The 13,502-nt window shown below is 38.0% G+C and overlaps 1 protein-coding gene across 1 annotated transcript in view; it reads right to left on the reverse strand.

The window, feature by feature from the left end:
* The window catches only part of PCSK5 (proprotein convertase subtilisin/kexin type 5), a 171,280-nt gene that overhangs the window by 32,576 nt on the left and 125,202 nt on the right, over nt 1–13,502 (reverse strand). The window contains exon 10 of the mRNA XM_084225783.1: nt 9,763–9,866. Within this exon, the coding sequence (XP_084081909.1) occupies nt 9,763–9,866 (104 nt within the window). The remainder of the gene's footprint in view (nt 1–9,762; nt 9,867–13,502) is intronic.

Here is a 13,502-nt window from a genome sequence, read left to right on the forward strand (position 1 = left end):
GTAACTTTGACACTGCTATGAGGCTTTGCAGTTATTAAAAAAATAGCCTTAGAACACAGCATCTTAAACACTGAGAAATTAAATCCAAGATTCTGTTTTCCTTCACATCCTTACATATTTTATCTACTTCAGGAACTTAAAAGTCAAGTGGTTATTAAAGAGACATTGGTTGACATAAGGCACTAGAAGCAAAGTACACTTTTGGGCTCTCAGAGTCAGGCCGTTCTGGTAGTGACAGCACGTGCCACCCAAATAGTTCCCACTTCTCCTGAGCATAAGCAGCTTCCAGGCAGAGGGCCTTAGTCTTGGGATTCAGCTGGTCAGCAGCGAGCATCCATGAGTACCAAGCACAACCATAACAATTTCTCCCATGCCAACAGTTCCTGATTTACTTCTCAGATTTTGTTTGTGAATAAGATAACAAAGTTAAAGAAGTCTTCAGAACACATGGTGTTCACACATAGAATGTGCCCTGCATAATGGGGATATCTTGCCCAGAGTCAGAGAAAACACCAGTGAGCTTTGCTGAAAACCTTGGCAGAATGACCAGGAAGACTTGCTTACTTCTGCCTCTGAAGCAGCAGAGTTGTGATGGAAACAGGAAACCTGACTACTGCTGACTGGTGATTGCTATGAAAATTCTGCAGCAGGATTCAAAGACTTCTCTGCAGCAGCATTTGGCTGTAAATCATAAAGCCTTTACCAAAGACATTAATTCACTTGAAATAAGACAGCTTATGCGAATGGAATAAATCTGAAGATTATATGAGTTTAGAAGGGTGAAAAAAATGTTTGCTGAAATAAAGTTGGCTAAGGAGCATCTACAGTAATAGAAGGTATAGTTTTTTAACTAGTGGTAGTCTTTTTAAACTGAATTGTTTTTTTTTTTTCAATTTCTATTTTTCGCATGGGGATTTTTAGCACAGGAAAACACGGCGGTTTGAAAATTTTTTTAAAGAAAAACTTATTTTGTGACTACATTGTGCAACACCTTGCAAAAAAATGTACTCATCTCCGCTATTAGGAGCAGTTTCACCCTAGGAGATATATTTAGGATTCCTTGATATCTCAATAGTGGACAAAGACAATGTCATTCTATCAAACAATAAAAACATCTTTTGGTGAGAGTGTCTGTGCTAGCTTTCATATCAGAACAGATTATGATAGGTGAGTCAAAGGCACTGTAACTGGAAATCCTGACAGATTGTTGGCAGGAGACACAAAGATTGCATTTCTCTCCTGTCAGATGTATCACATATGTATCACACGGCATCCCTCTTGTTCCATCCCACACTGAGGCTCTGTGTATCCTGAAGAATTGGAACTCCAGCAGGATATTTACACTAATTCCTGATGGAGCATTCTGCTGCCTCAAATTTAATCAGAAAAAGGATATACAAACATTCAGTAAATCACAGAAAAAGTATATTCCAAATTGTTTAATGATAATGATGCTGAATAGAATAACTAAAGAAATAATTAATTAAATAAACCAACTTCACAGTATTCCTGTGGACCTATGTAGTAGATGCTGATCAGTAACCTGAAGCAAAAGAAGTTAAACAGTAAGCCAAGTCTATAGAAATAACTGGCCAGTAATGTCAGAGTGGTGGGTGAGGTTCTTCATGCCCTGACTTAAAAGCATATCCTCAAAAGCTGATTTTTCTGGAGGGAAAAAAGGATACTGTTATAAATAACTTCAGGCATCTAACTGAGCTGAGTTGTCCTATGTAGACTCTTATATTTCCCTTTTATTACAAGAAATTCTACATCCTGACGGGATACATTAAGTGCTTAAAATACTACATTGTATATAGTGTGATCTGTTTCCTAAGTGGCCTGAATCCTAGTTCCATAAAAGTGGACACACTCTGATAATAGAACTACTGCCAGTTTTGTAACTACTAAAAGGCATTATAGCAATGCAACAGCAGTGAAGAAGAGCTTTGTTGTTCATAATGGGAAGTACTTGTTATTTTTTAAAAAAGACAGACCTACCCTTCCCAAAAGTTGTTCACCATTGCTATGGATGCATCCAAGCGTGACAGATATTTGCCTAGAATATTCTTACAAGTGTACCGCATTGAGAATTAGGACATAAAGAGGTCATGAAATGCATGTAACTTCCAAGAACTTCTCTTTTAAAAATCAGTGTTCAATGTCTGCAATTAAAACCTTTCGCTTTGGAGAATTTTATCAGCTTATCAGTAATTTTTAAAATTTATTGATCCTGTTTCTTCTTTGTTAATACTGAAAAATAGAAATTTACATTTCACACTAAGTGGCAGACTCTTATGGTCCACAGGGGAAGACTTTTAAACCTCCGCTTCCTCCCTGTGCCACAATTCTTTACAGGGTTTTCATAAATGTCTGAGTTGGGCTTGTTAAAAGGAAAACAATGTCAAAGGTTATCACTCTCATGGTGTGCATCCTGTTAGAGCTGTCAGTCCACTTGGCAATGTTTGGAATACTAGAGAGCTGCAGAGCACAGCAATTTTGTATACCTTTATATCTAAGACAAATAGATGGAAAATTATCTCAGTTGTTGAGCTGAGGCACTAATTTAAATTCTTTGTCTGCTGTGCTGCTCATGGTTTGGCGACAATTCTGAGTGCAATTGTTTTAGAACACTAAAGCCTAGTTTTGCCTTTTGCCTGCTATTACTCCTGCTTTAGAACGATTTAATGTACATTTTAGAACATGTGTTTGACTTACAATATATGACCCCAGGAAAGTAATCAACTCTAAGACAAAATCATGATGGATGTCCATCCATTTTTCTTTATGTACTCCAACACAGACTTGACGCTTCAGTTTGAACTCTGTTTTTACATTTTTACAGCTTCATTCCTTACTTTTCAGAGGGAACAGAAAACAGAGTGTTGCAGATCCAAAAAGTAAATGAGAAGCCTTGATAATGAAGAATTTGAGGCTGGGAAAAGTAATAACGCCTGCCTGGCTTCTCTGGAAGATTCCCTTTCCTACTTTGTACAGCCTCTTTTCTGGAACTTTACTGACAAATTCCTGACCTTATATGTCTTTCAACTGGAAACAACATTGTCTGTAACTTCAGTTTTGTCAGGAAGTAAAAAAAAATGTAATAAGTACAATCTAGGCTGGATAATTCAAGATATTTTCCAGCTCTCTTCCCCAAATCTCAAAGAGGTATTTCAGTTCTTACTCAGGGCTAGCAGAACTCAGTCACCTGGCAATTTGCTTGGGTTTAACATACCCGGCACTGAAAAAATCCTAATGCAATTTTAATACTAGGTTAAAGAAAACTTTATTCATAGCTAGAAACTGAACTGCTGTATGCAAGAAGTAAACAAGAGTCACCTGGAAAGATCACAGAGACCATCCAGTGAAAAGACAGTAATTTTAGACTTGCTGCTAAGACATGCATGTTTTACTCCACCTTTCCTCAGCTATCTTACTTTCAAATCCAACCACACATCTTTTATTCAGCTGCAGCAAGGATTTCTGTATGAAGCACTTATAAAAGTTATGAGGTTGACCTGTGACTCATGTGGTATTTAAATGTGGATGAGATTCTTGAGGACACAGACTTTTCCAATCATACATGTTCTATCAGGGCTGGGGGAAACACAATTACTAGACAAGCTAGTAATTGTAGCTCGTTTACTTCTCTTCTTTCCTGGTGCTAAACTAAATGCTGCCCTGACTTCAAACAACTTTCAGTCAGGAGCTATAATGCAAAAAGTTCAGATTAATCTAACCAGTTCAGCTAACAGAAGGTTAATGCCTACCTATGTGAGAACAATATCTCTCTCAGACTTTACATCCACCAATCCATTAAGAACAACCATGTATACAGAGTTAGATTGCCTTTTCCAAGAATATGTTTGCTGTCAGCCTACTTAGAATCACAGAATAATCTGGACTGGAAAAGATCCTTATGATCAACCACTAACGTTACACTTCTAAGACAACTTCTAAACCATGTCTCCAAATGCCAGATCTATACATCTTTTAAACACTTCCTGGGATGGTGATTCCACCACTTGCCTGGGCAGTCTGTTCCAATGCTTGACAACCTTTCCATAGAAGAAATTTTCCCTAATATCCAATCTAAACCTCCCTGTCACAATTATTCTTGTTCTTGGCTTGTTACATGTGAGAAGAGACAAGAGCTCCCTCAACAGCTCCTCATCAGACTTAATAGCTCTGTTGCCTTTTTCTGGACATACTCCTACTCTCAGTGTCTTGTTGTGAGGGCTCCAAAACTTAACACAGGACTTGAAATGCAGCATCACCGCTGCCAAGTACAGGGGAATGGTGACTGCCCCAGTCCTGCTGGCCACACTTCCTGATCCAAACCAGGATGTCACTGGCCTTCCTGGCCACCTGGTGAACTCAAGCTCATGTTCCAACTCTGCTAATGTTGATCAGAACCCCAGGTTCTTTTATGCCAGGCAGCTTCCCAGCCGCTGTTCTCCCTGCCTGAAGTGCTGCACAAGGTTGTTGTGACTCAAGCGTAGAACCCAGAATGCCACCTTGCTGCATTTCACAAACTGGTCCATTAATCCAGCCTGACCAGATTCTTCTGCAGAGCCTTCCTTCCTCTCCAGCTGAACAGCATTCCATCCAACTTGGTGCCATCTGCAAACTAAATGAGGGTGCACTTGATCCCCTTGTCCAGGTTATTGATAAAGACATTAAACAGAACTGGCCCCAGTATTCAGTCCTGGGGAATACCAGTAGTTACAGCTGAATTTAACTCAATCCCTGCCACTCTCTGGGCTTGGCCATCCAGTCATTTTTTCATCCAGTGACCTGTGCATCCATCTGAACCATGAGCAGTGAGTTTCTCCAGGAGAATACTGTGGGAAACAGTGCCAAAGGTTGCTCTGTACGTGTCACATGATGGCATCAGGACCTGGTCCATGACCTTCCCTGGCACAGAGGTCAGACCGACAGGTCTGTAGACCCCAAATCCTTAATCTAGGTGCTTCAACTGGGACCTCTCTGGTTAACCAGGACTGCTGGTAAATGACTGAGAGTGGCAAGCTCTTGCACCAGCTCCCTCAGGACCTTTGTTGGATCCCATACAGAAATGACCACATATGGTTGTATGAATCTAAGTGGTGTGGCAGGTCACTGACCATTTCCCCTTGGATTATGGGGGTTTAATTCTTTTTCCTGTTCCCATCTTCCAGTTCAGGTACCTAAAGAACAATGGGTCTTATTATAGGAGAGGTATTAAAAGGTAAAAAGGTATTAACTACCTCATCCGTTTCCTCATCCTTTGTCTTTCTCCCTGCAACCAATAAAGGAAAAAGACTATCCTTTGTTTGTAGGAACAATGTATTTATACATTGTATTCATAGAAATACAATGCATTTGTACAATACAATGTATTTTTAGAAACATTCGCTAACTGCTGTTTACTGCAGGAGCCAAATTGTGGTCTGTTTGGGCTTTGGCCCTTCCAGTTTTCTCACTGCACAAACGCATGACATCCTTGTACTTCTCTTGAGTATCCTGCCAGTAGTCTCCCTAAGATGATAAACTCCTTTTTTTTCTCCTGATTTCCAACCAAAGCTACCTGTTCAGCTAGGCTGGCCATCCCTTAATATTTCAAGCACAAAACCCCACTAGGCTAGCTTGCACAGGATATGGTGTTCCTCTCTCCTATTGAGACCAATGCAACTTCATGTGTTTGGTGTCTTATTGACAACTAAAGAAAGCTGGCATATTACAATAGCTAACGTCAAAGTTTCGATTTCACTTGTCCATCCACTGTGTGTATGAGCATTAGGGGTGGATAGGAGTTGATATTGGCTGCCAGTACCATGTGAAAATACCATGAATATCTGTAAGAGTGGAAGGTCTTTTTACAGATTAACAGCTTTGATTGTTTGACATAATCAGTTACAAGCTATGAGCTTGCTGTTTTCCAAAAGTCTTATGCCAGCTTCTGACAATGTCTTAAAAATATAATTTAAAATTTATTTGCATTTTAAAGTTATTGAAAATATGCAGTACGGTATTTATGAATGGTTTATTTGTCTCCTCTGAAATGCACACATTGTAAGGATATTTTTGCTCATTTCTGAATTCCTGCCTGGCTACTGGTTACCACAAGATAAATCTGTCCAGTCTAGGTCTTCTAAATAGGAGCCTATATATACTCATCTCTTTCTCACTCCCAGACTAATGCTTTGCTAATACTCTGCTCACAACTAATATAATCACCAGTTTTATTAAATATTAAGCAATTATATTAAAAGGCTCAAAAATATTAAGTGACTAATCCTTTTCAGTGGTCACTCTTAAATGGAAGCAGCAGATACCTTAGCTAACCTAAAGGGGTGCGACATAACTCCTTTTTTACTCCTTGGAAATTGAGGTAATTTGGTTTCTCTAGGAAAAATATCTCCACGGGCCTAGGAATTGCCCGAAACTGAAAATCTTTTGCTTTTTGATTTCATTTTATCTTATCTTTCAGTGGCATTTTATTTCTGTGTACTGAAGTGTTATTGTCTGTGCTTTAGAGCCAGGAAGAGTGAAGTATATTCTCTAAAAATTTCCCTGCAAATCAGTAGTACACCCTATGAATGGTCTGTTTCTCCAGAGACAGAATTTCACAGTATGTGGAGCTTCACTTACAGACAAAGAACTGTTTACATGATTTGATCATTGTTCTCAAAACTGCACTGTTTCATTCTCTATCTTTCAACTCAGAGACAAGTCTGCATTAATGCAGTTTCCTTTTCATGAATGCACTTGCATGCTCTGTTGTTGACTAAAGAGCTGACAGAACAAGGATTTGCATCCAAGCTGCCATACCAGAAACAGATCAACAGTTTTGATATCTTCACAAAAACAGATGCTCTCAAGTATTTTTCCATAAAATCAGCTAATTAACTGCTTTAATTATTAAAAATCTCTCTACTGACAAATTATATGTACAACCGACTAAACAGAGAATTGCCTGAGTATTCAAGTCTTTCTTTTTAGACTACAAAATAACAAGTTTCTGAGAAAAGATGCATGCTGTCTGACAAGAAAACAATAAAAAAAACCCTACCAAGTAAAAATTCTTGCTCATTCCTAAGTTAATTCTATTGACATGAATTTAATGAGTACTGTTTACTTGCCAGAAAATTAAACAAATAACAAGGACTGCTTTAGCAAATCACTAGCTGTCTTAAGTGTTTTTCATGAATTAATCCTTCTTTGTATAAATGTAAGGAGAAAAAAAATGAGATCTTGAAACCAGTAATGACATCTGTGAGCTCTTTCTGTGTGTTCCGCAAAGGCAAAACACTGCCAGGGACTATGGCAAGGGAGAGGGTTGCCATGCAGACCAGCAAAACAGCCCTCTGAAATGGCATGCTGACCCACTTTCAACTACCAGCTCTTGCTGACCCTTTGTTGAGTGAAAGGTTTTTTCAGTGTTTTGCTGTTTTTCACCCTTTCAGTTCTTATTTTTAAAGTGGCAGACCTGTTTTTCTCTTTATTCTTGTTTTCCCCTTTCTCCACCAGTATGCACTAAAGCAAGGTAGATTGTTTCTTGTGACTGTCTGCTGTAGATAATGAAAAAAAATCTTCCACCCCCTTTTAAGAACACACTGTGGAAGAACCATGGATCTTGCTATCAACAAGATTATGATACAATTCCTTAAGGAACTCAGTTTGATCAGAGTTGTTCATCTATGAAAAACCATACTTTAATTGTTACTCTTGGCGATAGTGAAGGATAATAATGTAATATTATAATAAATATTGCCATGTGCAATTCAAAAAACTCATTCAGTCTTGCCAGCAGTGGTGTGCAAATCTCCTTTTAAACTCAGGTTCGGATGCTGTGATTTAAACTAAATCTTTTGCTTCTCCTTCTTCCAAAACCAACAGGAGTTTAAAGAGAGACGTATTTTTATTGGAACCATGTACTCAGCCTAAGTTGCCAAAATAATTTAGCTAAAACTAATGCTTTTATTTGCGTTAAGGTTGATTCCTGAGCTGTGCAGAGGTCAAGCATTTAGCTCATCTTCCTCTTTTTCAATTTCACCATGGAGTCTACAGTACGAGTTCAGCCAGTTCAAGTTGTTTTTCCTGAATCCAAGTTACCAAGTTGAGCTTATCTATGTTTGTGACTTTCCATGAGTGGAGACAAAACCTTTTTTCATCCCTTTTCGTTACTATGTATGTGTTACAATGCATAGAAAAATGGTTCCAAGGATTCAGAATAAGCAGTGGTTCAACAGTGGTTCAACAAGTCCTGCGGCCAATGCTGCTGCTGGTGTGACCTTAGTGTGACCTTATCTTTTGATAATGAGTGACAGCTGCTGTGAGATGACTCACAGCGTGTTTGTGTCTCTTGGACAACAAGTGGAAAAACATTAAAAATACAGAATTTTGGAACTAAGATATGAAAAAATAGCTCTGCTTTATGTTACTTGAAAAGTGTTCTTTGACCCTCATATAGCTTCAATAAAGTGATGATAGAGTCATCATCTCCTGATAAAACTGTTTAAATCCTGGGAAATTATTTTTAATAAAAAATATTGTAATGTTAGTGCAATTAAGGAAGTATCTATTTGTGGTTTTTGTGTGGCATACACACGTAAATGGGATAAAACCAGGCCCTTGAACATCAGAACCTTCACATGATTAGGAGGTCCTGATCAAATATCTATTTCTAAACACATTCTCTGTAGTTAGAGACTGGTTTGTATACAAAAATAAAAAGGGTTTTTTTTGGTTTGGTTTTTATGCCATTGCAATAAAAATGTCATAGGTCAGAATTGTATATTAAAGATGCTCTACACAGTAGCACTGCCTTGATCCAAAATAGATTAAATAAAGGCTTCAGTTTTAAAGTGAAACCAAGGCAAAGATTTGATAACTCCTGTATATTACATTTTTCTTTCAGGAGATCCTAGCACAGATCAACTCTAATCTTATAAGAGGTATGTCAGTTTTGGGTGGAATTGCTACGAAAAGAGAACCAGAAATAAGCCATTCCAGGGTTTTGTTTAGGATGCAATACAAAGTGAAATCAGAAAGAACGTAGTGAATGGGAATCAGAAGACAAACTGTGCTGAAATAAAATGTACAGATTCAAGGTTCTGTTTTAAGCCATCCTGAAAATATATATTCTATTTAATGGCACAAGTGTTTACTTCTGCTTGCATACAAAAGTGAAAAAAATGTTTTTAGGATGTAGCTTTTATCAAATTTTGAAGATGGTACAAAATTTTAGAAATCTACTCGACAGGTCACTGAAAAATGATTACATGCCTGAGGAATAGTCACGACAGCTCAAAATTCAATTTTATCCAAAATATGACAAAATTTTCACATATAAATAATGTAGGATTTATCATATAAAAATGAAATTTGAAAATACTGTTTCTTAACTTAAAATTGATTGAAACTGTTAATAATTCTGAGTGAGAGCATGGTTGGAATCCAGAACTGTTCCATCTTCAACTCTCTACTACTTTATCAGAATACTAGATATAAAAAGAAAAATTAAACACCAATAATTTACTTAGTTTTCTGGCAGCAGTGTATATGATATGGAACTGAAAGGGACTAAGAAAACTGGGCCAATGCACTTTGTACCTGACAGTTTTGTGCATTAGTCATTCTAAAAGGTTTTCCTCGTCTGAGAGAAGATAGGCCCCTTCAGATCAAGGCTGAAAGGTCTTGAAACTATGCACAGCATAGTGTCGAACAAAATTATCAAATATTAGATTGCCTGCGATAGCAAAGAAGAAAGAAAGCTCTCACCCTTATAACCAGCTGCATTGGTTTTCCAGTCATTAGCATTCAGATGTCCTGCACGTGAAGTCCTGACAATGATGTGCTGTACGTCTCTCCAGGTCAGAAATGGACTATGAAAACAAAGTCATAGATCAGACATTTTACCAGCATGTAGGGATACAAGGTCATGTAAGCTGCAAAGTATCTAAAGCAAAACAACTTTCATTTATCTTCTCTACTTTCCTTCACTCCATGTATTCAGAATACATGTTCCAATTTTACAGAAAAACTGTATGATATTATTTATACAACTGGGAGGTTTGCCATAAGCAGACTGTAACAATATATGATAATATTCTGTTATATGAAACTTAAGGCAAGGTGAATCAGTACACTTCATACAGAGGCAATTTTTATGACCATCAAATACTGTATCCTAATGAGTGCAAAGGAGAAGAAATCAAACTTTTGGCTTGCTGAAAATCCCTACTAAATCTCACTAACTGCTAGCTTAAACTGGAAATTCCTCTAGACTTTCAGTTCCTATTGAAGCTATTCCAGGTGCCTCTGTTGTTATTAATTTGTCTACTACCCCAGTCTTGGAATTCACTGGGAGTCTGTGAGTATTTTGCAAGAATTCCAAACAGTTGGATGGTTAGTGAGTCGCAAAGTAAGGGCCTGATTACACAGATAAGTATTCCTTACAGTTCCTAACAACCTGTCCACCTGAAAAGTGAAAAAGATGCCATTTCTATCCTCGCTGTGACATTAATACACATTTATCTTCTAGGACAAGGGCAAATCTTCAGCGATTTCAGTTTTCCTATTTCCTCTATATCTTCAACAGGGAGAATTTCTTTTCTTAGATCTAAAGGTGCCATCATTTGGCTATCTTTTCTTTCTCCTTCCAATTTTTCAGTTTTTCTATTACCTGCAAGAAGATGAATAGTATTCTCTTTTAAAATGCAGTGTAGTAGAGGGAATGATAAACTGAGCCACTAAACAATGAAGAAGAAAAAACTATTGTGGCACAGAACACCAGGCACTAAGCAGCATTCTCAGAGCATCATTATCTGTCCCTATTGCACACACTGCCATGCTTCCCCTGAGCTGAAAACAGACCAGAATGAAATTTATAGGACCCAGAACTGGCTGCCTACACTGCCCGGGACTATGCAGTCATTGAAAACCAGGGAAACCTTGGTTCTTAAACCAGATTCTTAACATATTTAAATATTGTGTTGTATTTAACGAGAGCAGATGCCTTCTCTCCCTGAGCATTTTTTAAAAACAGTACTATGCCTATAGGTACCTTTTTTTCCTATGGTGCAGTTTCTCACACTAGGCTGCTGGACTAGAATGACAGTAATTGTTTATCCAGTTGGGCTGGTAAAAATTACTGAAATCAAGATTAGAAAGTCATGGCTAAAGTAAGGCACATTAAGCATTTGTAAGATAGGATACCCTTCTACATGTCCTGTACAACATCATTTTAGTCAATTTCTAGTTCTACTTTACAACATTCAGTTTATATCCATGCTGCATCTCCGCAGTTTCTGCAATGCATCCTGCTCTCCTCATGAGACAGCATTGAAAGGCTTTGCCATAGAATCTATAGCCACAGAATCACACAATGGTTTGGGCTTGGAAGGAACCTTTAAAGGCCATTTAGCCCAAGTACCCAGCAATCAGCAGGGACATGTTCAACTAGACCAGGTTGCTGAGAACTGACTGAACTGACTTTGAATGTTTCCAGGCATGGGGCATCTACCACCTCTGCAGCAATGTGTTTCAATGTTTTACTACTCTTATTGTAAAGGGAAGAAAAAAAAATCCATCTTTTGCATTATCTTTATATTGGTTATTAGGATAAAATCCAGACAAGTTGTGATAGGGCGTGATGTATTCCTTTAGATGAACAGTGGCAGCTATGTAAAGGCAGCTATACATCCACCAGCAACAGTGTTCTAATGTACCTGTGTCAAATCTGCAGTGCACATAGAGAAAAAAAATCGTAAGTGCCAAAAATCTAACAAACAATGGCCTGATATGCAGGCTGATAATGATGAAATTGGGAGGAGAAAACCCCTGAGAGAAAGGCATCTGAATTACATATTTTATTATGTCATCTCCAAAGGCACAATAAAATGAGACTGTCCAAAAGACAATGCTCACCATCTGATTAATAACATGGAAAGGACAGCAACAAAACCTTAAGTTAATTGCCACTATTAGAATCAGTTTGACTGTGAAGATGGAGAAGGCTAGCATTGTCTTAGGTTAATAAAGGAAGTTATGGTTAGCATTAGCTATGGTACAGAGGCTATTGATTTGACCTGTCTTCCACTTTCAAAAGACTGACTATAGGGACACTGCAATTCAGTCAAACTGCTCCTCTTCCACCTTCCTCCTTTTACTCCCACAAGGAACTGACAGAAAAAAGCAGCTGGAATCCCAGCTCTCAAGGTGAACAGTCAGAAGCACCTCAAGAGTAACTTCAGAGTTTAGCCTCTAAAAGCTGATGCTGGAAAACACTTGGAGAGCCAAGAAACTACAGGGGATAGAGCTTAAAAGTCTCAACTGAGAAAATGCCAACTGAGATTTTTGAAAAGCTTATACAAATTAAACACATTGTCCTGGCACCAGAACAACAGCCATCCACTAGTTTTATTTCTAGCTGTTGCTCCAAAGCACAGACACAAAAAAACTCAATGAAGAAGTTAAAAATCATTACAATCAAACATTACTTGTTTTTAATCTTGTTTAAGAAATGTCTGCATGGAATTTTCTTAAAACCTTTAAAATGCAAGTTAAATGGAAAATTTCAGGCTGAATGGTTATTCTTTGGCAAATTTATATGTAAATGAACACAGAAACAGAAACTAAAGTACACCCAAATCAATGTCAATATAATACTGAAATTCCATAAGTGGCATAGGTGGTTAAACCTCCAGATCTAAAGTAAGCATTTATTAATAGTTAGGTTTTTCAAATACTTCAATATTAAGAACAAACTACTCAAAAAATGACTTGACAGCACTTCCTCAATTTACCTCAGCTGGTCTCATCACTTTTAACCTCCAACTATATTTATGACAAAGCCCTAATAACTTTGATAACACAGAAATACGTTCTCTGTATCCAAAGTTGTACCTTGCTAGACAGTACACTGCTTTTCTCCTTTCTGTGAGAAAATCAAACAATCTGAAGTATGCAAATATCTGTTCAGTTGCCAGAAATCCAAAGTATCTAACTCTGACACTGTTGACCCGTTACAATGTGAACTCCATTTTCCTTTTTTCTCAGTGATTACACTTGGTACTACTGTCTTCTAGAGGAATGCGGTACATTGTCACTTCTCTGTCACTAGTATCTGAATTCACCAAAATTCTTTAGTTCTTCCCAGCAGTACCTTGTTCTAGCCTTGGTTCATGTAAAAAAAGGCAAATGCAGGAATGACATTGACCTGTTAGAGCAAGTCCAGAGGAGGGCCATGGAAATGATTAGAGGGATGAAGCACCTCTCTTTGAGGAGAAGACACTTTCTTTCAGAGAGTGGGTTTAGATTACATCTTTGCTGGCAGGGTGGTAAAGCACTGGCACAGGGTGCCTAGAGAAGTGGAGGGCGTCCTTCCCCTTGGAATTGTTCAAGGCCAGGCTGGATGGGGCTCTGAGCAACCGGGTCTAGTGAAAAGAGTTTCTGCTGATGGCAGGGGGTTGGAACAAGATGATTCTTAAGGTCCCTTCCAAATGAAATAATTCTAAGAT

This window comes from Fringilla coelebs, assembly GCF_963513975.1.
Source record: "Fringilla coelebs genome assembly, chromosome: Z".
NCBI lineage: Eukaryota > Metazoa > Chordata > Aves > Passeriformes > Fringillidae > Fringilla > Fringilla coelebs.